Here is a 23,598-nt window from a genome sequence, read left to right on the forward strand (position 1 = left end):
GAATCCAATCATGTTATGAGAGATGATTTATGAGATTCTGACACATATAGGCTTTGGCATGACCGTTTAGGACACCCAGGTCGTGATATGATGATCCGTATATTAAAAACTTCACACGGACATCCATTTTTCAAAACGAAAAGAAGTAAAAATCGGATTTTGGACACCGAAAGAGCACCTGCGCCTCACGGCCCCGTTCACCCCCAGAACCGGCCATCCTTGGCCGGCGCCATCGTCCCCCTGCGGCCTCAAGGTGGCATTGACGCCACCAATGCTTTTTCTACTCCAAATTTTGCTTCTAAAGTCAATTGTGACTTCGTGGCTCAACCAAAATCCTCATTGGTTGTTTCTAAAGCCCATCATTCGTTCTGCAAAGCCTGCTCTTTAGCAAAATTAGGATCGAGACCATCCTATGCAAAAGACACTAAAGAAAATATACCATTCTTACAGAGAATCCAAGGTGATATTTGTGGACCTATTCAACCACCATGCGGACCATTTAGATATTTTATGGTGTTGGTTGATGCATTGACACACTGGTCACATGTCATGCTATTGTCCACAAGGAACGCTGCATTTGCTAAACTCCTAGCACAAATAATTAAGTTAAGGGCTCACCACCTTGATCATCCTATTAAGTCTATCAGATTAGACAACGCTGGGGAGTTTACATCAAAAACTTTTGATGATTATTGCATGTCCATTGGGATTGAAGTTGAACATCCAGTTCCTCATGTTCACACCCAAAATGGTCTCGCAGAAGCCGCCATTAAACGACTACAAATGGTTGCTAGGGCATTGGTAATGCGTACCAATCTCCCTATTTCTACTTGGGGCTATGCAATATTGCATGCAACTGTGCTTATTCGTCTGAGGCCCACTGCCACTCAACCCTTTTCTGCGTCCCAGATGGTCACTGGGTATGACCCTGATGTCTCACACTTACGCATATTTGGATGTGCAGTCTATGTGCCTATTGCGCCTCCACAGCGCACCAAAATGGGTCCTCAACGACGATTAGGCGTTTACGTTGGATATGATTCTCCAACCATTGTCCGCGACATAGAACCCTTGACAGACGATCTCTTTACCGCTCGATTTGCAGATTGCCACTTCGATGAGACAGTCTTCCCATCGTTAAAGGGAGATAAGAACATAAATGTTTAACAAGAACGACAGGAATTGTCGTGGTCTGTCCCCACTCTGTCTCATCTTGATCCCCGAACCGCACAGTCCGAAATTGAAGTGCGGAGAATTCTCGATCTTCAGAATGTAGCAGAATCGATGCCTGATGTGTTTTCTGATATCACTAAAGTGACGAGATCACACATACCTGCTGCAAACGTGCCTGCAAGGATTGATGTCCCTAAAATTAGAGGACATGACGCCATCTCAAGGGCAACTGAGCATGGCGCCAACGTCCCCTCTCATAGTGATGGACGTTGTGGTTAGGCCCATGGCTCCTGCCAGGAAGCGCGGGAGGCCTATAGGTTCGATGGATTCTCGCCCAAGAAAGAAAGCGAGTTTGGCACAAAATAATCCATTAATCATCGATGTAAATAATCCATCTCATGAGAATATTCTGGATTATGGTTATGTCCAAGAGACATCATTGGGGGACGCTCCAATGTCAGAACCAACTCCAGAGAATAGAGAGATCTCCATGAATTACACTAGTGTACATGAGATGATGGATAGAAATTCTATGGCTATTGATGATGCATTTGCATATCATATTGCTAAAGGAATTATAGAATATGATGATATCGAACCTCGCTCTGTTGAAGAATGTCAACGAAGAGCGGATTGACCTAAATGGAAAGATGCGATCCAGGCTGAATTAGATTCACTAACAAAGAGACAGGTGTTTGGGCCTATAACGCAGACACCCCCTAATGTAAAACCTGTTGGCCATAAATGGGTCTTTGTTAGAAAGCGTAATGAGAAAAATGAGGTGGTAAGATATAAAGCCCGCCTTGTGGCGCAAGGTTTCTCACAACGCCCTGGAATCGACTACGAGGAGACATATTCTCTCATAATGGACGTTATAACGTTCCGCTACCTTGTTAGTTTGGTAGTTTCCGAAAAACTTGACATGTAGCTTATGGATGTGGTTACAGCATATCTCTATGGGGATCTAGATTCAGAGATATATATGAAGGTTCCAGATGGACTTCAATTACCCAAATCAAGTGGCTCTAAACCACGGAGCGCGTTTTCAATAAGATTAAAACGCTCACTATATGGATTAAAACAATCCGGACGGATGTGGTATAACCGTCTAAGTGACTACTTGATTGGGAAGAGATATATTAACAATGAAATATGCCCATGCGTGTTCATTAAAAGAACAAGTTCCGGATTTGTAATCGTAGCAGTTTATGTCGATGACATGAACCTAATTGGAACTCTAGATGAGTTAAAGGAAACTGCTAAATACTTGAAATCTGAATTTGAGATGAAAGATCTTGGGAAAACATGGTTTTGTCTCGGTTTAGAACTCGAGCACCGTAGTGATGAAATTTTGATCCATCAGTCTGCATATACTCAGAAAATTCTAAGGCGCTTTAATGAAGATAAAGCAAAGCCTGTGAGTACTCCCATGATTGGTCGTAGTCTTGAGCCTGGAAAAGATCCGTTTCGTCCAAAGGATGAGGACGAAGAATCATTAGAGGCCGAAGTGCCCTACTTAAGTGCAATAGGCGCATTATTGTACTTAGCTCAATGCACAAACCGAACATCTCCTTCGTAGTGAACTTGTTAGCTAGACATAGCTCTGCGCCAACACACCGCCATTAGATTGGTGTAAAGACAATCTTTCGATACCTTAGAGGTACGATTGATATGGGCCTATTCTATCCCTACAGAGAGAAAAGGAATGACGGAATTTCGGGATCGGACCCCAAAAGGCAAAAAGCCACCGTCCAAGAGTTGACCGCCGGCCATATTGCCGTCGCCGGCGCCGCCCCCGTCCATTGTGGCCGGCGTCTCCCTACTCCCCTCCATCAAAACGACAATGATGTTTTGATGGGTTTTGCTGATGCAGGGTACCTCTCTGACCCTCACAAAGGTCGCTCCCAAACGGGTTATGTCTTTACCTTGGGAAAGACTGCGATATCTTGGAGGTCTACAAAACAGACCCTTGTTGCTACTTCCTCAAATCATGCAGAGATTATTGCTCTACATGAAACCGTGCGTGAATGTATATGGCTAAGGTCTATAATTAGACATATTCAAGGAAGTTGTGGTTTAATGTCTACCACGGATGAACCTACATGCATTTATGCGGATAATGCAGCTTGTATTGAACAAATGAAGTTAGGTTTCATCAAAGGCGACAACACCAAGCATATATCGCCTAAGTTCTTCTATAATCAGCAACAACAATCACTTCTAAAGATTGAAGTGAATCAAATCCGATAAGAGGATAATGTAGCGGACTTCACTAAGTCGTTACCTAAATCCACATTTGAGAAACATGTGAAGAGCATCGGATTGAGAAAGTTATCCGAACTCCCACGATTGTAGCAATCAGGGGGAGATATCGACATCAGGGGGAGTTATGATGTCTACATGTTCGATCTCGAAGAGTAGTGGACGTGTTGTACTCTTTTTCTCCTCCTCGAGCGTATTTTTGTCCCACAGGGTTTTTCACTCAAGCAAGGTTTTTAACGAGGCAACGGATGAAGCGTCATCACCAAGTTTGAGCGGCACAAGGGGGAGTGTTGAAGGAAAATCGACTTAGTGTGCCTTATCAAACTAGGAATAGTTTCATGGTTGTAATAGGAGAGAAGGTTCTAGAATTCCTAGTCCTACTCGGATTAGTTTTCCTTGTAACATTAGAACATGTACTTTGTAATCCCTATATATAGGGCTCCTATTCTCAATAATGATATACACAATTCTCTCATCAATCTCTCTCAATTCTATTATTCTTAAACACAAACTAATTAGTATAATGAGAAATAAAGAGATTGATTCAGCCATTAAGAGAGTGATGCACCATTAAAAACTGATATGTAAATGCTTTGATGATTTAGGAATTAGGCTTTTGATTTATCATATTACTGACATCACCAAAACAAAACAAAAACCCTAGGAGAGTTTTTCTCTCAACCCTAGTTTGCCTACGGCCTCCTAGCCTCCCTCAACAATTGCTTCGTCCCCTTCTCTTCTCCCCTACTTTCTCTTTGCCTATGGCCTCCATTGATGCGGTAGCAGCGAGCTTTGCAGCCTCGCTTTCTCTTGCTGAAGGGGGTCGAGCCCCTGATCTGGGGGCGCAAGTCCTCCCAATCCTTCTCATTGGCAAGCCTTTGACCCGAAAACCTATCGACCCAAAGGTATTCATGTCTTACTTCAATCGAACCTGGATGGTGGATAAGGAGTTCCAGATTCAGGAACGGGCTGGTGATCTGTTCTTGTTCTCTTTTGCTTCTGCACGTGATCGTAATAAAGTTCTTCCGGGGAGGGAGTACGGTGTTTTGATCATGCTCCTGTCTGTTTTGAAGAATATGATGGCGTTAAGCCATTGCATGAGATTCCGTTTAAGCATCTTCGGATCTGAGCTAGGGTTTCTGGCATACCTCATTTGTATGAAGAACCCGAGAATCTCACATTGATTGGCAATCTGTTGGGTGGATTCTTGGACTTCGACAAGAAGGAGTTTACGAAGGGGGTGATTAGGGTTTTGTTCACCCATGACATATCCAAACCGATCCTGCTTGAAAGAAGAGCCTTCCTCGATAACAGAGTTGAACCTATGTTGCAATTCCAGTTCGAGCATTTACAGGGGAAATTCTCTCAGTGTGGTTTGGTCACACATGCCAGAATTGCTTGTGAGGAGCCAAATGCAGTAAACCCTACTCCTAAGGTTCTACACTTTCCAGGAGCTTCGACCTCAGGGAGCTCTTTTGCCTTTTCTGCTAAGAGCAAGGGAGACCTTCTCTCTCCTTCCCTGTCCTTCCCAAAGAAGAAGCGACCATCTTTTCGCCGAGTGGAGAGTCTGAACTCGGATCCTCCTTCTCCCACAGATCCGGTTCCAACTGCAATCAGTCCTACGTCTGCGGGTATTCATTTGGAGCACAGGTTGGAGAGTACCGGAGCCTCAGGTGAGGAACCTGTTGTGGATGTTTCTTATGATCTTGTTGTCCCTATAGGTATGCAGAAGAAGCATATTGATCTGGCTTCCAAGAAACGGGAGCGTAACGGTGATAACCATCCTTCTCCCAAGAAATTGAAAACAATCTTGGGTGGCAAGATTCCTACACTGTAGGCGGAGGCACTTGGTCTCATTGAAGAGGATAGTGACCTTACTTTGGTCACTCTAAAAAAGAAGTCTGGTAGGCCTCTTGGAAGCAAGAACAAAGCTCAGATGCCAATAAGAAGCTTGGTGGTACTCCTGTGAAGATCACTTTTCCTACTAGCATTGGAACAGTTCCCAGCCCTAGAGACAAGGGCAAAGGAAAGCTTTAGTCTTTCCAGTTTTCTTTGCCTAGCTATTACTAGAAGTTTAATCTTCTACTACTTGCATCTTAGTTTCTCTAGTTGTACACCAATTGAGGTCTCTAGGCGACTAGGTTACTATTTAACTGAAGTTGGTAGGGAGGATTTTATTTCTTGTGGTTAGGCTTAATAAGTGAGCGAATGTGTTAACAGTGAATGCACCTGTCCTTTGTCTGGTAGCTTAGACCATTTATGATTTTGGTGTAAGACAGTACATCCATTCTGGCCATGGATAATTGAATGAAGTTATCTCCTTTTCAAAAAAAAAAATGATAATATAATGTTACTCCCTTTCTCTAGTGCATAGAAATGTCAATATTGCCCCTCCGTGATCACAATTGCTGTATTCTAGACAAAACCGTTGGGCCAAGGGGTAAAAATTATGGTTGGCAATCTCGAGCCTTATTTCTAGTCACGTGCCTCCGGCGTGTGTGACGTGTGTCCCATACTTTTCATAATTGATTTCTCAACTTTGGTCTGTTTATAGCTTTTTTGCTGTGTTGGTTCATAACTTCGTTTTGTTTAATCACTAGCCTGTCTTGTGTCTTGTTGGTTTCTCTGTTTATCTTACCTTATGTTCCTTTTTATGTGAATCTTGATATAAATATGAGCTCGTTTTGGTTGAAGGCTCTCCAGCAGGGAAAGATTTCTGGTATGTTGTGGAAAACCAGAAAGAGATCATAAAGAGTGGTACTAATTCACAACTAGCTAGCTGAGAAAATGCTGTTGCAGAAGCACTTTTCTTGGGGAATGCTTGTAGTACTAGTTGTGGTTATCAGAGGTAGCTTGCAGACAGTTGTGGAGGGAAGACCTCACCGGATTCTTTTGGATACTGACGTCGACACCGATGAGAGAGAGAGAGGGTACTCTTTCCACTAAGGGATCCATTTTTTGGTCATTTTAAGGGATTCTTTGTAAGACTCATTTTTCGATCACATATCGGCATCTCGGTCGTTCACTTCTTAGAACTCCATGAATAAATCACATATCGGCATCTCCATCATTCGCTTCTTAGGACTCCATGAATAGATTACTTTTATAAATTTTCAACTAAATTGGTGACCGTTAAGATATTGAACTAGATTAAATCAAAGGAGAAACCAAATCTTTCAGACCTGAACCGTTCATGTTTATAATTGTAAATCACATTTTTGAATGCCTTAACGATTATCAATTTGGTTGAAAATTTAGAGAATTGATCTACTCACGTAGACATAACATCTGAACGATGGAGATGTTGATATGTGATCGAAAACTTAGTCTAATAAGCGATCTCTTAAAATGGCAAAAAAAAAAAAGGATCCCTCACTAGAAGAGACGTGATATATAATTGAAAATCATTAAACCGTTCATGAATGACCAAATCTGAAGTCTTAAGAATTGAACAGGGTTGAGATGCTGATATGTGATCAAAAAGTGCGTCCCATAAAGGATACCTTAATGAAAGGGCCCTATATATATATATATTATTTGCTTGCTCATGAGTTTAAGTTTTGCAGAAATATAATCCAAGTTTTGGTTGATTCAAATTCTGAAAATTAATTAAACATGTAGCGTCAAATCATGTAGAACTTAATTTTTTTATTTTTGGCTATTTGCAAAAGTTGAAGTACATACCCTAGTTCTAGTCATCCTAGAAGCATGAGTAAGGCAACCCTTTGTAAAAGTAGCTAAATTGTGTTAGAAAGTATCTAAAATTCTAACTAACAGGATGAAAATACCTAGCAGGCTTGCTAAGCTAAGGTAGCAAGAGCGCCGTCTTTGGCCTCTCAGTAATTTCCTCCATCATCGATGAGAACTGTTTTGGTGTCGGTTCCTTTGTGTATGGCTTATGTCTGTCCTGTAACAGATCGTGGTTAGTAACTTTGCCTATGATGACCTTTTTTTCTCAGATCCAATCTGATTATGATGCCTCTGTTTAGTGGGGGGAAGATATATGTTGCTGCGCTGCCTTCCTAAATTGGGACGGCACCGAGAGTCGAGCTATTCAGACCGATTCGAGCGCATTTCAAGTCAATTTTGACCAATTGCATGTGATTTTGGTTTGGTAGTGGTGTGGCTAGGTGAGGGGCTCGAGATGGGCTGTTGTCGATTACTAGTGGAGTGCAGTTGTAGGCACGGCGGTGGGAATCCGGGATAATTGTTCGTTGCTTCTCATACCAAACCAGAAGGTGTTCTTGGCAAGAGGATCCCACTCGGCGATTGACGGCGTTGCGACAATCTGACTTAGGCGAGAGACAACGGTGCTGCAGTTCAGCGCCGGTGTTAGTAGACGGGGTGTGGGGTTCCACAGGAGGGTGTTATGGACTGTATAGGTGCCCAGTTTTTGCTTCGGTGCCCAAAATGTTTTCACTTGGGCCTGGGCCTCTGATTTGGTAAGGTGCTTGGGCTTTCTACTATTTGGATTCATATTTGGGATCTAGGAAATTCATTATGGGCCATTCTTTTTGCTATGTCTTGATTCTGGTTATCTAGTTACTTAGGTAGAAGATTGCTCTCTATTCAACACATTTTTTTGTGTGAAATAGGCTTGATTGGTCTTACTGCCGGTTACATTGATGGAAGATTACCCTCTATTCGATGTATATTTTTGCATGGAAGCATGATTGATCATACCATTGGTAACTTTTTACATAGCCCGTGTTTTGTCCAGTGCTTCATCAGATGCTTTATTGCATCCCTTAGTATCCTTACTAGGTTCTCTTTCCGATGACTTGTTGCATCTAGTATTGTTTTTGTTGTTTTTCATTTCGATGTAGCTCTTGCATCTTTTCCCTTGATTGTAGTTTTCTTTAATCATTAATATAGAGTTGATTTTGGGTTGTTTTTAATTATTTTTATTAGCCTATACATAGAAAGATTTTTGAAACCCTAAGGAAAAAAACTGCCGCACCTTAACCCTAGCTCGATCTATCTCGAACAACTTCGAGCTGCTGCAACCATTCTTCTACCTTGGTTCTCAATTCCAACTACCCATATCTGTCCTTCCCACCTTATCATGTCTTCCATAGACTTGGTTACTCAAAGTTTCGCAACCTCGGTAGCAATTGCAAGCAATGAGATTGTTGACATCTCCAAAATGAATGGAAGAGGTGCGGAAAGAAGTGCCAAATCTTTCCTCCTGCAGACCAAGTTTTTGGCCTTTGGCCTCTAGCTAGGGTATAATTGCTCTTGGGGAAGCCCCCTCTGTGTAGGGAGGTCCCGAAAGTGGCATATTAAGTTAGGTTGGGAATTTTGCTTGGTTCGTTACCCTTCTTGATTGTGTCATCGTTACTTGGTTGCTTGTTCTTTGGTTTCTATTAAAGGCAGCTTTACGTAGGGTTCTAGTATTAGGGCTCTTAATAATAGCTCAATTATGTCAGGCCCTTCATAGGGCCGGTTATTGTGTAATGTTTGCCTCTTTCTATATATTAATGGATGACACTCCAATTTGATAAGAAAAAAATGGTAAAGATACCTACTAGTGATGTAATAAAGGAAGTACATTTCAAAAGGATAACTTGGGACAGAGGAAAACGTACCTGAAAACTGAATATGAAAATTTATGGAACAATTCTTAGGTTCACCCCTAGGGTGAACGAGTATATTCACCCCCATTGTGGATTAAGGCATAATAACTTTATAATTTCCTAATCTGACAATTCATGTTGTATAATATAATACAAAGATTAGCTCTGTAAAAAAGCAATCAAATTGAAAACTTTTTAGTTATTAATTTCTATGAAATACATAAACGGTTCATCATAATAATAGTAAGTGTTGTTAAAACCATCTATTTGTTTGATTCAATTAGATAATTAAACGATTTCTGATTCGATTGATTTTTTACAAAGATGATCTTTAAAGGTTTATTTAAGATATGGACCGTTGAATTATGAATTTATTAAGTAAAAGTATGTTAATCGACAATGGAGTGAATTTGCTCGTTCACCCTATGGGTGAACCTAAGAATTGTTCAAATTTATGTTCTTACCATTAAATTGGTTGGACAACTCAAACGTCCAAATGATCTGATGTGAGATTTTCAAAATCCCAAAGGTGGCGTCTTTATGCATCTTTCTTTCTAGTGCGACGAGAATCATCATGGTTCCAGTTTCAGAAACACATAACACAGAGGTGGAGAAAAGTAGCAAGACCTTTCGGATATCTCAGCAAGAAATAACCCGAGCTTATCGAGGATTGTCATGGGTATCAGCAAACCTATCCTCAGATACCCCATGACACATGGCGTGGATGAAAAAGTTACGTTAATCATTTAAAGTGGATAACTGAAAGCCTGGCCACAGCGGCCACCACCTAACTACCCCGGCGGCCCATAAACTATAGCGAGCAAACCCTAGCAGAGCTCTAGAATCCCTAAGGAAGACGCGTGAAGCGCATGTCATTTTTAAAGAAAACCAAATCTTTCTTCTGGCCATTACATTGTCCAACTCTCTATTATTGCATATGATTTGGTTTATAGAAGAGAATTGACGCTCGATTCCTTTTTCATAGACTATTACAATAATGTGACTGGGATATTGAAAATCTTGTTACCACAGGCAGTAACAGTCAATGCAAATGCGTGGACCAATTCGGGGCATGCTGTGAACCAAATATATTACCTCCTTTACATGATGGGACGTGATGATGTTGCTGTTGGAGTTGGAGGTGAGGGAGGTATTAGGTATACTGGAAGTTCGTACAATTCTCCCAAATGTTGGTGGATATCTCCCATTAATTAATCGAACAGGCATGAACTAATCGCAGTCTCTCATACACTGGCTTAATTGGGAGACAATTTCTTTCCGGATAGTTTGATATGTTACGTTTTCATACTATCAATTTGAACTATCGGTTAAGCCAAATCTATGGATACGTACTCAACCAAATTGACAACTTGAAAACATAACATGCCATATCATTGTCCATGCTTAACTATGAGCACATGAAGATTAATAATAGAGTTCAAAATTGAATATCAGGGGACTACAACAGCGGGAGGATGCAGATATAGACAAGCTATTCCTACAGGACTTGGAGGTCGATTAGATAGGGATACTAATTTTGTCATCCGAAAAGCCTTCCTCCCACAGGTATCAGTAGATTACACAAAACATGTACTTTTATGGATCAGCTGTACTTTCTGGGTTTTTTTTTTTTTTTGAATTTTTTTTTTGTGAGTCTAGATTTAGTTACGCTATCAATTATCCTTCGGATGAGCAGAGTTAGAATATTTTTCTTATCAGACTCAATCGGACAACTATATCGGTTTTCTTGATAGCTATATTTACACTGTTTTAATTCAGCTCTTGCAGAGTGATGTACTTTCACAATGTTACAGTTTTGTTGTGAACCTAATTGAGTATTCAATTAATTCATGTATGACAAGTACAGAACTGTTATTCACTTATTCTTTTCTTATTACTATGGTCATAAATTTATTTTCTTTGTTTCCTCTTTTATTCTTTCAATGAAATTAGGGGAGCAGGAGATATAGTCCATTTCGACAACCTGCTGCTCAACAAGTGATGATTGACAAAATATCTGCAGGTCCCAAAATAACTGTGTTTGTTATAGGAGCACATACAAACTTTGCCATATTCCTTATGAATAATCCACACTTGAAGAAGAATGTTGAGCATATTTATGTGATGGGGGTTGGTGTGAGATCAAAGAACCCGACTGGTGGTTGCCCCAAAAATGCTACCCCGACTTGTGTGTCTGAGCAATGTGGTGATCCTAGTAACTTGTTCACCGACTATACCAGTAATCCTTATGCAGACTTCAATATCTATGGAGACTTTTGACCAAAAAAAAATATATATATCTATGGAGACCCCTTTGCTGCTTACCAGGTTTAGTTTGACATGCATTGCATTGATACATTCTCATATAACTGAAGTACTGAACTTTTAAGATTCAAGATTTAACTTTCATATGGTACTAGAGTTTTTCAGAATCCAAGTTGAAACCTCTTTGATCCCCATTCCAGGCTTCTTTTTGGGATGGAATGTGCAAACCCATCCTCGAACAATACAGTTAGAGGATAGGGCTGCAAATGAGGGAGGGTGTTAGCTTAATACGTCATTGGCTGATTCCCCAGCAGCTTAGACTTTTCAAGTCTACAATGGTTGTTTGTCAGTTACATACTACAATATATGAAGTGTACATATTTATGATAACTTATGCAGAGCCTTCTAATTTGACATTTTTTTTTATGAGCTAAAAATGGCTGCAGTTGACTATGATATTGATCTTCTCAGGTCATTCATTCGGGAATTCCTGTCACCCTTGTTCCTTTAGATGCAACAAACACCATTCCGAATAATCAAAACTTCTATGAAGCATTTGAGAAGAGTCAGACTACATATGAGGCACAATATTGCTTCAAGTCCTTGAAAATGCAACATGATACTTGGTTCGATGACCAATTCTTTGCTGTAAATCCCTGGTTATGTTTGATGTTGTGTTACAAGAGTTCTCTCATATTTATATCATTACATTCTTTCTTTTTAATTATGATTCAAATGAATATATGATACTATTGAACTATCAGCAGAGCTATTTTATGTGGGACTCTTTTACATCTGGTGTAGCAGTCTCAATCATGCAAAACTCGCATAATAGCAGTCATCCAGAGAATGAATTTGCTGAAATGGAGTACATGAACATAACTGTTATTACTTCGAATGAACCTTATGGGGGCTTTGATGGCTCCAATCCTTTCTTTGACGGCCTTAAAGTTCTGAAATTCATGGCACGTTTACTTACTTGGAATGGAAAATAATCATGAATCGGAGACAAGTGGAATGGGAGAAGAAAGGAATCAGTATTGAATTGATTCCAGAGGATTGATTCCTAAACCCATCTCCCTCCTTCGTAATCAAATTCCTGAGTATTCAGAAATCGATTTCTGATAAGGAGGTGGGACCTACATCCATTCTGATTCCTTCATGTGTTAGTAAACACATAAATTCTTTTACCCGAAATCATTCCAATTCCTTTATGTGTTAGTAAACGCAGGAATGTTTTTACCCCGTAATCATTCCCTCCCATTCCAAGTAAGTAAACGTGCCCTCAACTTATACAAAAATAGTGTGCATAGTGGTCATGTCCAAACTGGTCTTAGAGATCCATTATGCATTGTGAAGAATGGGAAAGGAAAATGCAAGGTACTTGCTTTCTACCTTGTGGCATCCAAAAGTCATTTCTTTGTAGTCTTGGGCTTGTAGCCAAAGTTTCCTTTACTGTTTTCGGTTCTAAGGTTTTCAACCGGAACTGTCTCCGTGTTCTCTTGCCGAGTCTAACAGCATAAGATGCATGTTTGGACAAAGAGACAACCTTAGTAATGATCCCGATTCAGAGTTTGGTAAAATGCAAGATTGTATAGCAAGGGAACATTTCCGATTGAAAGCATTTTGAAGGTTTATATATTGTCTTCTTCAGATGTTGATGTAACTTTTGCTGCAACTCAATCCAACAGGATGGTTATACAGCAAAAGTAACATGTCCAGAGGCAGTAAGAGTGCTTGTTGCTATAAAAGCAAAACCAAATAAGGATGTTGAAAGCCCACTCAACAGAGAATTCCTTAAAAGCTTCTTGGAAGTAAGTTCAATAAGATTGTTGAAGAATGTTAACTTTCGGTGTGCCTCTCAAATTAGGATTAGTTCTATAGTTGTAATAGGAGAGAATTCCCAATTCAAGTTAGAATAGGAATCCTTGTACTCCAAGATATTGTACTTTGTAATCCCTATATATAGGGCTCCTATTATCAATGAATATACAAAACTATTCTCCCAATTCTCTCTACTATTCTCTCTGCATCTTTTTTCTTAAAACACGTTATCAGCACGAAGCCCTAACCCTGATGCAAGAAGCCAAAACCCTAAATCCGAATACAAAACCTTGAAACCCTTTCGGCCTCTGCCGCACACCTTAAAGCCCTTGACACCAGGAGTTGAGAACCGGCGGTAAAACCACTAGAACCGGCCGGAAACCTACCGAACTAACCACCAGAAGCTCAAACCGTCCGCAACAAATCATCCGTTGGTTCGCCGCCTTCCAGACTGCCTACAGCTACCAAATTCGGCCACCTATAGTGTCTCGACCCTAAGATTTAGGAACCGGAAGCAGAAGCTGAAGAACCGGCCAAGAAGTAACTGAACCGGCCATCGAACTTCCTGAACCGCCTGCAAAAAAACCAGACAGAACCAATTTAGGGTAGTTTCGGCCAGCCACCGGTGACTAGACCGACCTCTGGCGAACGTTTTTCGACCAGAATCTGGCCAAATTTTCCAGCGACCCTATTTTGATGTATTTTTTACTAAAAGTTCTCGCTTTCAGTACTTTTAATTCTTTTTTTTTTTCTCAAGGACTTGCAACCTCCCTTTTTCTACATCCCACCTTTCTTGTAACGTGAGTTCGATTCTCAAAGCAGAACCGTGGGGAGTTCACGCTATATACGAACTAAGAGTGTTCGTAAACCACAGACTAAAAGAGTTCGTGAGCATCGAAATATTACGGACTAAGAACGTTCGTAAGCTACGGACTAAGAGCGTTCGTAAGCATCAAAATTTGACCATAACGTCATTGTTTCGATCTAAATCCAAACTTTGAAAAATATTGTCAACAAAGACATTGGTTATAACTCTTTCGCCACTAGGCCCATCCAATTAAGTATGATATCTAGGAAAATAGTTGAGATAAGTGGTACTTAAGCGAGCTTTGCTCCACCGACATCTCCTCTTACTTTCCTGGTTATGCTTAATTGGAGTTACCGAAAGGATTGGGTAATTACTACTTGTCTAAAGCTTGATTATTATTTTTGGATTAAAATTTTGATCTAGAAACTTTGACGTAATCATTTCCTTTCATTGAAATAAAGTGTCGATTTTGATTCAAACTTTATTCATTCAAGTATGTTTCCTGGAGAGCTAGAATGCCTCGCGGATGGTGCTACTATGCACACCATACTTCAAAATAAGCAGTTATTTCTTGAGATGACGTCTACTCGATCTTTATTGACTACGATGGCAGGGTCATCAAAATTGATTCATGGTATGGTCGAGGACCAGCTCAATTCTTGTTGCCAAATGGCACAATCATTAATGTCACTGAAGCTCTCTAAGCTCTTAGCATGTCGACGTACGACCATGCAAATACTTCCTGTCTGGACTTGAGGAATGCGGTTAGCTCTGCTTGAAAGCTTGGGTTCGTTTTGGAACCTATTTTGACCTTTCTTTCTGGCAGTGTATCGGATATGGAAACCGATATCAGGTCTTCCAAGGCGTTTGGCCTTGGGTGCTTGAGCTTCCTTTTGTTGTCCTTCCTCTTGCTGCGTGTATTGCGGTTGTCTTGGATCTCGCGGTCCTCCCTTGGGTTGTCAGGCTTGTCGGATGGGGAAGGAAGGTCTATGGCCATGAGTACATCATGTCTGCCGCGCCCTCTTGAGACGGTCAAAGAGTTGCACTGTCTCGCCACCTCTTGGTCACCTCTAATTGTGAGGGTACCCCCAGGAGTGGGTATCTTCATCATCAGCATGTGACCTGCCACGAAGCATTGAAGTCCCCAGATGGCGTCTCGCCCCAGAATGACGTTGTAGGATGAGGGGTAGTCGACAATGATGAAGTGTGTTGTCATTGTGGCAATAGTGCTGCAGCTGTCGAGTCTTATGCGCAGGTTGTCTGACCCCAAAGGTTGTGTGATTTCCCCTGCAAAGCTGATTAAAGGCTCGTGATCCTGGGTAAGTTTCTTTTGTCTCGGTTTAGGCCTTCGTAACAACTGCCGAACATGATGCTGACCGTAGCGCCACTGTCGACCAAGACCCGGTGGCATCGATAGTGGTCGATGACTATAGTGATCAGGAAGGGGTAGTTGTGGTGCTTTCTTATGGTGTCTTCCAGGTGATTGAAAGCAATCGAGTCCCAATCTACTTGTCGAGTGTCGCATTCAAGATTGAGTCCCAGTATTTCATGCCCCCGAGGGCATTGGCGCTTTGGTAGGTGGAGAGTCTTAGCGCTGGGGGCGCCACTATGTATGGTAAGTATCTGGCCATAGACCTCGATGGCATTGGCTCCCATTGCAGGAGTGCGATATTGTAGGAGATTACCGTTTTGGATGAGGTGTTCGATGGCATTCTTTAGAGCCCAACAAATATTGGTGGGATGGCCGGCTTCCTCATGGTAGGTGCATTACTTACCGTTGTCTCGCGACTTCTCTTGTCCGGGTCTACGCTTTGGCGGGCGTGGGATGATATCTTTCTGGCTGTTCCAAATGTCCTTGTAAGAGGTGGTGAGCGTGGTATAGATCTCATACCTGGGTGCATCATACTTTCGGGTTTCTTTGTATTGGTTGCTGCTATATGGTGCATCACGGTATCGGCTGCTTGACAAGGTGTGCTTGGGTTTCTCGAGGCTTTTGCCGTATTGCTTGTCTCTCTTGTCGTTGTAAATGGGCCTCTCTCTTGGAGCTCTTTCATTGTGTGGCACGGGTTTGTCTTTGTTGCTATCTCTGTTCCTACTATCTATGTTTCCTGTAGGGCTATTGAGCTGAGGTACACTGACAGGATTTGTACTGGCGCCCGTATCACATCCGAAAGTATCGTACTCGGCCTGAGAAAAGGCGATGGCGGCGTCGAGTAAGTAATCATATGTTGCGGGAGGGTTGGTGTTGATTTATAATAAGAAGTATCCTGGCTGGAGGGCTTGCTTGAATGCCGATGCCGCTAGGGTTGGGTCGAGAGAACAACACTGTGTAGCCTGTTTTTGCCACCTTCGAACAAAGTCTCTCAAACGCTCATTGGGCCTTTGCTTGAGTCTAAAGAGATCAGGCGTTGTGCGATAGCTGCTGCCGCATAAGATGAATCGCCGAAGGAACTTGTCCCCGAGTTCCTGGAAGCTATTGATGGAGTTGGTGGGCAAGTTGAGGAACCAACGTAAGGCCTCGTCCGTTAAAGTTTCCTCAAATGCGTGATAGGCCATTGCGCCGGTGTATCGCGTCCCATGCAACAGGGACTGGAATACCTCTAGGTGATGGTATGGGTCTCGCGTGCCATTGTATTTCTCGATTTTGAAAGGCTTTGCTTTCTGTGGGCATTTTTCGGCCTGTATTTGAGGTGTGAATGGTCCCATTTTCCCTTGGAATCCCGCCGTTCTCGACTGCCAGCCAAATCTACTCTTTGCATTCTCGATTCGTGCCTGTAGGGCAGCGATAGTCTCGCTCATTTGAATTAGCAGTCGTGTGTTGGGATCAGGTGAGGGCACAGTGGCGGTGGCCATAGTTGTGTTGGTGCACGATATGCTTGCCATATTGAGTTTGAGAAGAGGTGGTGGTGCTGTACCTAGCTGGTTAGGAAAGAGAGGTGAGTTTAGGTACACTATCTGTGGCCTTGTGCCTGTGCTCCCTGGTATAGAGCCCACGTGGCTTCCAGAAGTTTTTGATGTGGGTGGGATGAAAGTGCCAGCTAAGCCAGTATTTGGATATGTGGTTAGGATGGCACCAGGTGTATTGACACCGCCGATGGTAGGTATTTGGGTCTCCTGTTGGCGGGCCCTATCGAGTGCTTCGTTATTCGCGACTTTTTGCTGGAATGCATCGCGAAGAATGTGGTTCTGATTGGCCATGTTTTCCACCTCCCTACGGGCTGTAGCAGCAGCCATGCACTCTGTCTCTGCCTGCGCAGGCGATTCCATGAGGTCGTGCATTCCGGTTTTGAGTGCGGTTGTGGCGTCGGTCGTCATGACTGAGGGTGTTTCGTTGTTTAGGCTGAGGAATTAGAGCGTGTGCTGAACCTTGCGCGCCATTGCTAGAGTGTGCTCCTTTACGAGACTGATTGTCTTCATGTGTATCGAGGGTGCTGGTAGTCATTGGTAGAGTGTGATGTCCAACCAGAAAGGGTCTGAGGGGACTCCTTCTACTGCCAAATGTTTCAGCGGTACAGAGGGGTGTCTAGTCCAACCGAATCACGGGATGTCTTGCTCTGTCACTATCGCTATCAGTCTCGCTTATCTGTAAAACCAGCAAAGGTCAGAGGGAAGACCGGGTGTGCTGACCTTCGATGCTCCGATGCCTAAGTTAGTATCATTATAAGATAATTAAAGATAATGGAAAGCGATAGTAAACAGTCACCTCTTTTGGGTGTTGGACATGATTCTTGTATAATGGATTTGGGGGAGCATGGTTTCATTTCATTCGGTGTGGGACGATTTGGGTCCTTATACCACCCCCGAGGGGTATCGGGATCCCCGTCTGGGAGTTCCTTTGTTACCCTTTGGCAGCTAGATGATCCTTGTGCTTCCGGTACTTGTGCTTGGGAGGTATATATATACCAACATCGGGTGTTGTGTAATAGCCACTGCCGCATAAGATGAATTGCCGGAGGAACTTGTCCTCGAGTTCCTGAAAGCTATCGATGGAGTTGGTGGGCAAGTTGAGGAACTAACGTAAGGCCTTGTCCGTTAAAGTTTCTTCGAATGTATCGTGTGGCAGGCCATGGCGTTAGTGTATCGTATCCCATGCAGCAGGGACTGGAATACCTTGAGGTGATGATATGGGTCCCGTGTGCCATTGTATTTCTCAATTTTGAAGGGTTTTGCCTCCTGTGGGCCCTTTTCGGCCTGTATTCGAGGTGTGAACGGTCCCATCTTCCCTTGAAACCCTACCATTATCTACTGCCAACCAGATCTGTTTTCTGCGTTCTCAATCCGTACCTGTAGGGCAGCGATAGTGTCACTCATTTGGAGTAGCAGTCTTGTGTTGGGGTCAGGTGGAGGCACAGTGGTGGCGGCCATGGTTGTATTGGTGCCCGATGTGCCTGCCATGTCGAGTACAGGTTGAGGTGGTGGTGCTGTACCTAGCTGGTTGGGGAAGAGAGGTGAGTTGAGGTAGACTATTTGTGGACCTGCGCCTGTGTTCCCTGGTGTGGGGCCTGCGGGACCTCTAGAAGTTTCTGTTGTGGGTGGGACGAATGTGCCAGCTAGGCCAGTACTCGGGTCTGTGGTTAGGAAGGTCCCAGGTGTATTGACATCGCTGATGGTAGGTATCGGAATCTCCTGTTGACGGGCCCTATCAAGTGCTTCATTATTCGCGACCTTGCATTAGAGTTCATCGCGAAGAATGCAGTTCTGGTTAGCCATGTTTTCCTCCTCTCTACTGCCTGTTGTAGCCACAGAGTGTTCGGCCTCCGCCTGCGCACGTGATTCCATGATGTCGTGCATGGCGATCTCGAGTGCGGTGGTGGGGTCGGTCGTTATGACCAAGGGTGTTTCGTTGTTTGGGCTGAGGAATTCGAGCGTGCGCTGTACCTCGCGGGCCGCTCCTTCGAGGGATTGATCGTCATCATGTGTATAGGTGGTGCTGGTAGCCATTGGTAGAGTGTGTTGTCCTGCCAGCAAGAGTCCGAGGGGACTCTTTCTAGCGCCAAATGTTTCAGCTGTATAGATGGAGGTCTAGTCTAGCGGAATCACGGGGTGGGTGTCTCGTTCTGTCACTATCGCTATCGGTCTCGTTTATCTGTAAAACAAACAGAGGTCTGAGGGAAGACCGGGTGTGCCGGCCTTCGACGCTCCGATCCCTAAGTCAGTATCGTTATAAGATAAAGATAATGGAAAGCGATAGTAAAAAATTACCTTTTCAATTCGGGGTGTTGGTAATGACCCATTTGTAGAGGATTTGTGGAGATGCGGTTTCTTTGCGCCCAATGTGGGACGGTTGAGTTCCCGATACCGACCGGAGGGGTATCGAGAACCCTGCTCACAGGTACTTTGCTGTTCTCTGGTGGTTAGATGAGCTTTGTGCTTTCGATACTTGTGCCCGGAAGGTATATATACCAACATCAGCTACCTAGCAAAATCTTCGTTACAGTCTGAAAAGTTGGTGAATTTATCAAATTTTGGTTCTGCATCCTCTAAGGACTCCATTAATAAGTTAAAATCCAAATCACACTGATCCAGGAGGATCAACATAATAATATATTGAAATTAGTCAATATATTATACTATATTATGTTATTAAATTATTATAAACCATTAGAACTTTGCGGTTTACAATTAACAGTTTGAAACCGTTTAAAGTTAAAGGTTTATATTGATTAAGAAATTTAAACCATTTATAATTTATGGTTTAAATTCAATTATTATATTTAGTTTTCTATTTTAGGAAATCATTAATTGTATATAAACAGTAATCATTGTATGAATTAAGCAGGCAGTTGAATACGATTCCAATTCTTTCCTCCATAATTCATTGTGTTCTTTTATATTTCTTGATTAAGAGTTCCACAAGAAACCTTTGATCAAGTGGTATCAGAGCAATAGATCCTGTTGTAGCCTGTGGTTTATGGTCTCAACTCGCAAACAAATCAAGGTTTCGGGTGAAGAACTTGTTGGACCATTAATCTCAGAAAAAGCTCTTCGACAAAAGAAGATCGAAGAAAGCAATGGCAGAAGAAGAAGGAACCGATTATAAGATTGCGTTGTTGGCGCAACAAATGGAGAAGATGACGCTGATGATGACAAAGTTGGTAGAGGATTCTGCACGTAAACCGCTAGATGAGATTCCAGAAGGTTCTAGAAGGAAGGCCTCGAGATTTACTAAAAAAGCCAAGAAAAAGGTGAATTTTAGTGAAGAGGATGATTCTGACGAGGAACAGGAATCTGCAGAGGAGTCGGGTGCAGATCAAAGCCAAGAGGAGGAATCGGGTGCCGATAAAGCTGGTAAGTCCAAAACTTCTATGAATGGTCTTTAAATTGATGTTAAGATCGATATTTCGGTGTATGACGGTGCTATCAATGCCGAGAAGTTGGATAATTGGATTGACCAATTAGAAACTTATTATACTATTTATGAGTATAATAACTGTAAGAGGATCAACTTTGCAACATTAAAGTTGACCAAGCATGCTTTGACATGGTGGAAGGCTTATAACAAACGTTGTAGTATAACGACTATGACGTGGAAAAAGTTTAAGCGAGCGATAAGAAAGCAGTTTTACCGTGTTAGCTTCGAAGAGGATAGATGGTTCAAGTGGCAGCATTTGAGGCAGAGTTTTGGACAGTCGGTACAAGATTATGGAGCCGATTTTCAAAATCAGGCTATGGTGCTGGATCTAGGCTTGGATGACCATGAACTCCTCATGAAGTTTATCGGGGGCTTGCAAGAATATATTCGCAAAGAGTTGCGATTGTTCAACATTGAAGACTTTTAAGAGGCATTAGTAATGGCAACTGCCATTGAATCAAAGAACAAGAAAGTCGACAAAAAGGAGGACAAGGGGAATTCAAGGAAGTTTTGAAGTTGGGAGTAGCAGTAGTAAAAATAGGGAGCAAAGTTTTGGAAAGAAGCAGACAAAATGTGAGCATTGCAACAAGCCAGGTCATACCAAAGAAACATGTTACATTCTTCATCCCGAGCTTAGGGAGAAAGAAAAAGAGAAAAGAAGTAATCGAAAAGATCTTAAAAAGGCATTGAATGCTAACAAGACTGTGGAGATTCCAGAAATGGTGCAACCAGACACGAAGTTGACTCTTATGACCCAGAAGCTTGTTCATCCAGAAGGTCGCGAAAACTTGTTTAATGTTCGTATACAAGTGAAGCACGATTTGATAGACACTATAATTGATCCGGGAAGCCAAAAGAATCTCATTTTGGAGGCATTAGTTTGGAAGTTGCAGTTAACAACGTCTCCCCATCCTAAACCATACCTGTTAGGATGGATACAAAAAGACGTTGAGTCACAAATTACTCGACAATGTACTTTCAAGTTTGCAATTACTAGAGAATACATTGACGAAGTGACTTGTGAGGTGGTGCCATTGGATGTATGCCAAGTAATTTTTGGTAGTCCATACTTATGGGATAGTGATGCAGTGTTCTATCGACGACTTCAAAAGTATCGATTTCTGAAGGATGGAGTAGAGTACTTCATTCATGCAAGCAATGTTTCCTTTAATAATAGTTTGATCCGTGCTGATCAAGCTAAAAGGATGGTGAATGCTTGTGGGAAGTTCGTTTTATTGGTGGTTCGACCACGAGAAAACACCCCATCTACATATGTGTTATCTACTGCGATGCTTACTCCTAAGCAACAATGTGATATGGAGGGGTTACAATCACAATTCTCAGACTTGTTTGAGGATGTTGAAGGCTTACCACCGCAACGCCCAGTAGAGCATGAGATACAACTCGTTGGAGGATCTCCATTGCCTAATTTGGGTATGTATCGTCATTCGGTGGAAGAAAGCGAAGAGATCAAGAGACAAGTCAATGAGCTACTAGAGCAAGGGGTATTGAAACCAAGTTACTCACCTTGTGGATCCCCAGTGTTGTTGGTCCCAAACAAAGATGGCAGCTGGCGTATGTGTATTGATTTCCGAGCACTCAACAAAATCACTATTAAAAATTGGTATCCATTACCAAGGATAGATGATTTAATGGATCAATTACAGTAAGCTCGATGGTTCACTAAACTAGATTTGAAGTCTGGTTACCATCAAGTCAGAATCAAAGAAGAAGATACATGGAAAACAGCATTCAAAACCAAACAGGGCCTCTTTGAGTGGCTCGTAATGCCGTTTGGTTTATGCAATGCTCCAGCGACATTTATGCGTCTTATGAATGAGGTACTTCGTTCATACATTGATGATTTTGTCATTGTTTACTTGGACGATATCTTGGTGTTCAGTCCTACTTGGGAAGAACATATGATTCATGTTGAAAAAGTGTTGGAGACATTGAGGCAATCTCAGTTGCGATTGAATTTGAAGAAATGCGAGTTTGGGAAGAGTTCTTTAGTGTATCTTGGTTTTATAGTAGGTGAAGGAGAGTTGAAAGTTGATCAGTCCAAGGTGCAGGCTATCACAAATTGGCCTAGGCCTCGTACAGTAACTGAGGTGCGTAGCTTTATGGGAGCTTGCCAGTATCTACGTAAGTTTATCCACCATTTTTCTAAAATATCAGGGCCATTATTTGAATTGACTAAGGCAGGGAGAAAATTTGAGTGGTTAGACTAACATGAGGATACATTTCGGTTGCTTAAAAAGAAGATCTCAGAAGCTCCAGTATTAGCTTTGCCAAATTTACAAAGACCATTTGGGGTAGAAACAGATGCGAGTAATTACGCCTTAGGTGGAATTTTGAAGCAAGATGGGAAGCCAGTTGAGTATTATTCTGAGATGTTCAATGCTGCAGTGCAGAATTACCCTACCTACGATAAGGAGTTGTTTGCTTTATATCAGTGTGTGAAACATTGGAGATGCTACTTATTAGGTAAGGAAGTTATAGTGCACTCAGACCATAAGCCTTTGCAGTACTTGCAGACACAGTCCAAGTTGCAACAAGCTCGACATATGAAGTGGATGACTTATTTGCAACAATTCAACATCATCATTAAGTACAAGAAAGGTGTTACAAACAAGTTAGCAGATATGTTGTCTAGACCTCCAGGACATTCCACTTTATTGGTGGCTATGTAACTCCAACCTGTGGTACTTTTTGAGTACGTAAAAAGTTATGACAATGATCCAGAATTCAAAGTGTTCTTTGCTAAGCTACAACATGGGAAGCCATGCCAATTTGAGATGAAGGATGGCTTAATGTTCAAGGGAAAACAACTATGCATCCCCAACAATGGAGACCGATTGCAGTGGATTAGGGAGACTCATACTTCTAGATGTGCAGGACACTTCGGAGTTGACAAAACCCTACTCAATCTACAACGTTATGTTTATTGGCCTCGGATGCATGTGGATGTTTCTCGTTTTATTCGAGGTTGTGTGTTGTGCAACACATCAAAACCTTCGAGGAAGTTGGGGTTGTATACACCACTTCCTGTACTAAATAGACCTTGGGAAAGTATCTCAATGGACTTCTTGGGTGGTTTGCCTACGACCACCACTGGGTTTGATTACTTGTTTGTTGTGGTAGACAGATTCAGCAAAATAGTGATCTTAATTCCTTGTAAGAAGACAATCTCAGGAGAAGGTGCAGCGAAGTTGTTTTTCCACCAAGTCTGGAAACATTTCGGGTTACCTACTTCTATCATTTCGGATCGACATAGCAGATTTCTTGGTCACTTTTGGAAGTCTTTATGAGGATTGATGGACACAAAGCTGAAACAT

The 23,598-nt window shown here is 42.2% G+C and overlaps 1 protein-coding gene across 1 annotated transcript; it reads left to right on the forward strand.

The window, feature by feature from the left end:
* The first annotated feature begins 19,919 nt into the window (after window positions 1-19,919).
* Window positions 19,920-21,930, forward strand: LOC133711305 (uncharacterized). The gene is made up of 3 exons (XM_062137447.1): window positions 19,920-20,196; window positions 20,308-20,620; window positions 20,724-21,930. The coding sequence occupies exons 1-3, from the start codon at window positions 19,920-19,922 to the stop codon at window positions 21,928-21,930; spliced, it is 1,797 nt and encodes a 598-aa protein (XP_061993431.1).
* The last annotated feature ends 1,668 nt before the right edge of the window (window positions 21,931-23,598 follow it).

This window comes from Rosa rugosa, chromosome 5 (assembly GCF_958449725.1).
Source record: "Rosa rugosa chromosome 5, drRosRugo1.1, whole genome shotgun sequence".
Lineage (NCBI taxonomy): Eukaryota > Viridiplantae > Streptophyta > Magnoliopsida > Rosales > Rosaceae > Rosa > Rosa rugosa.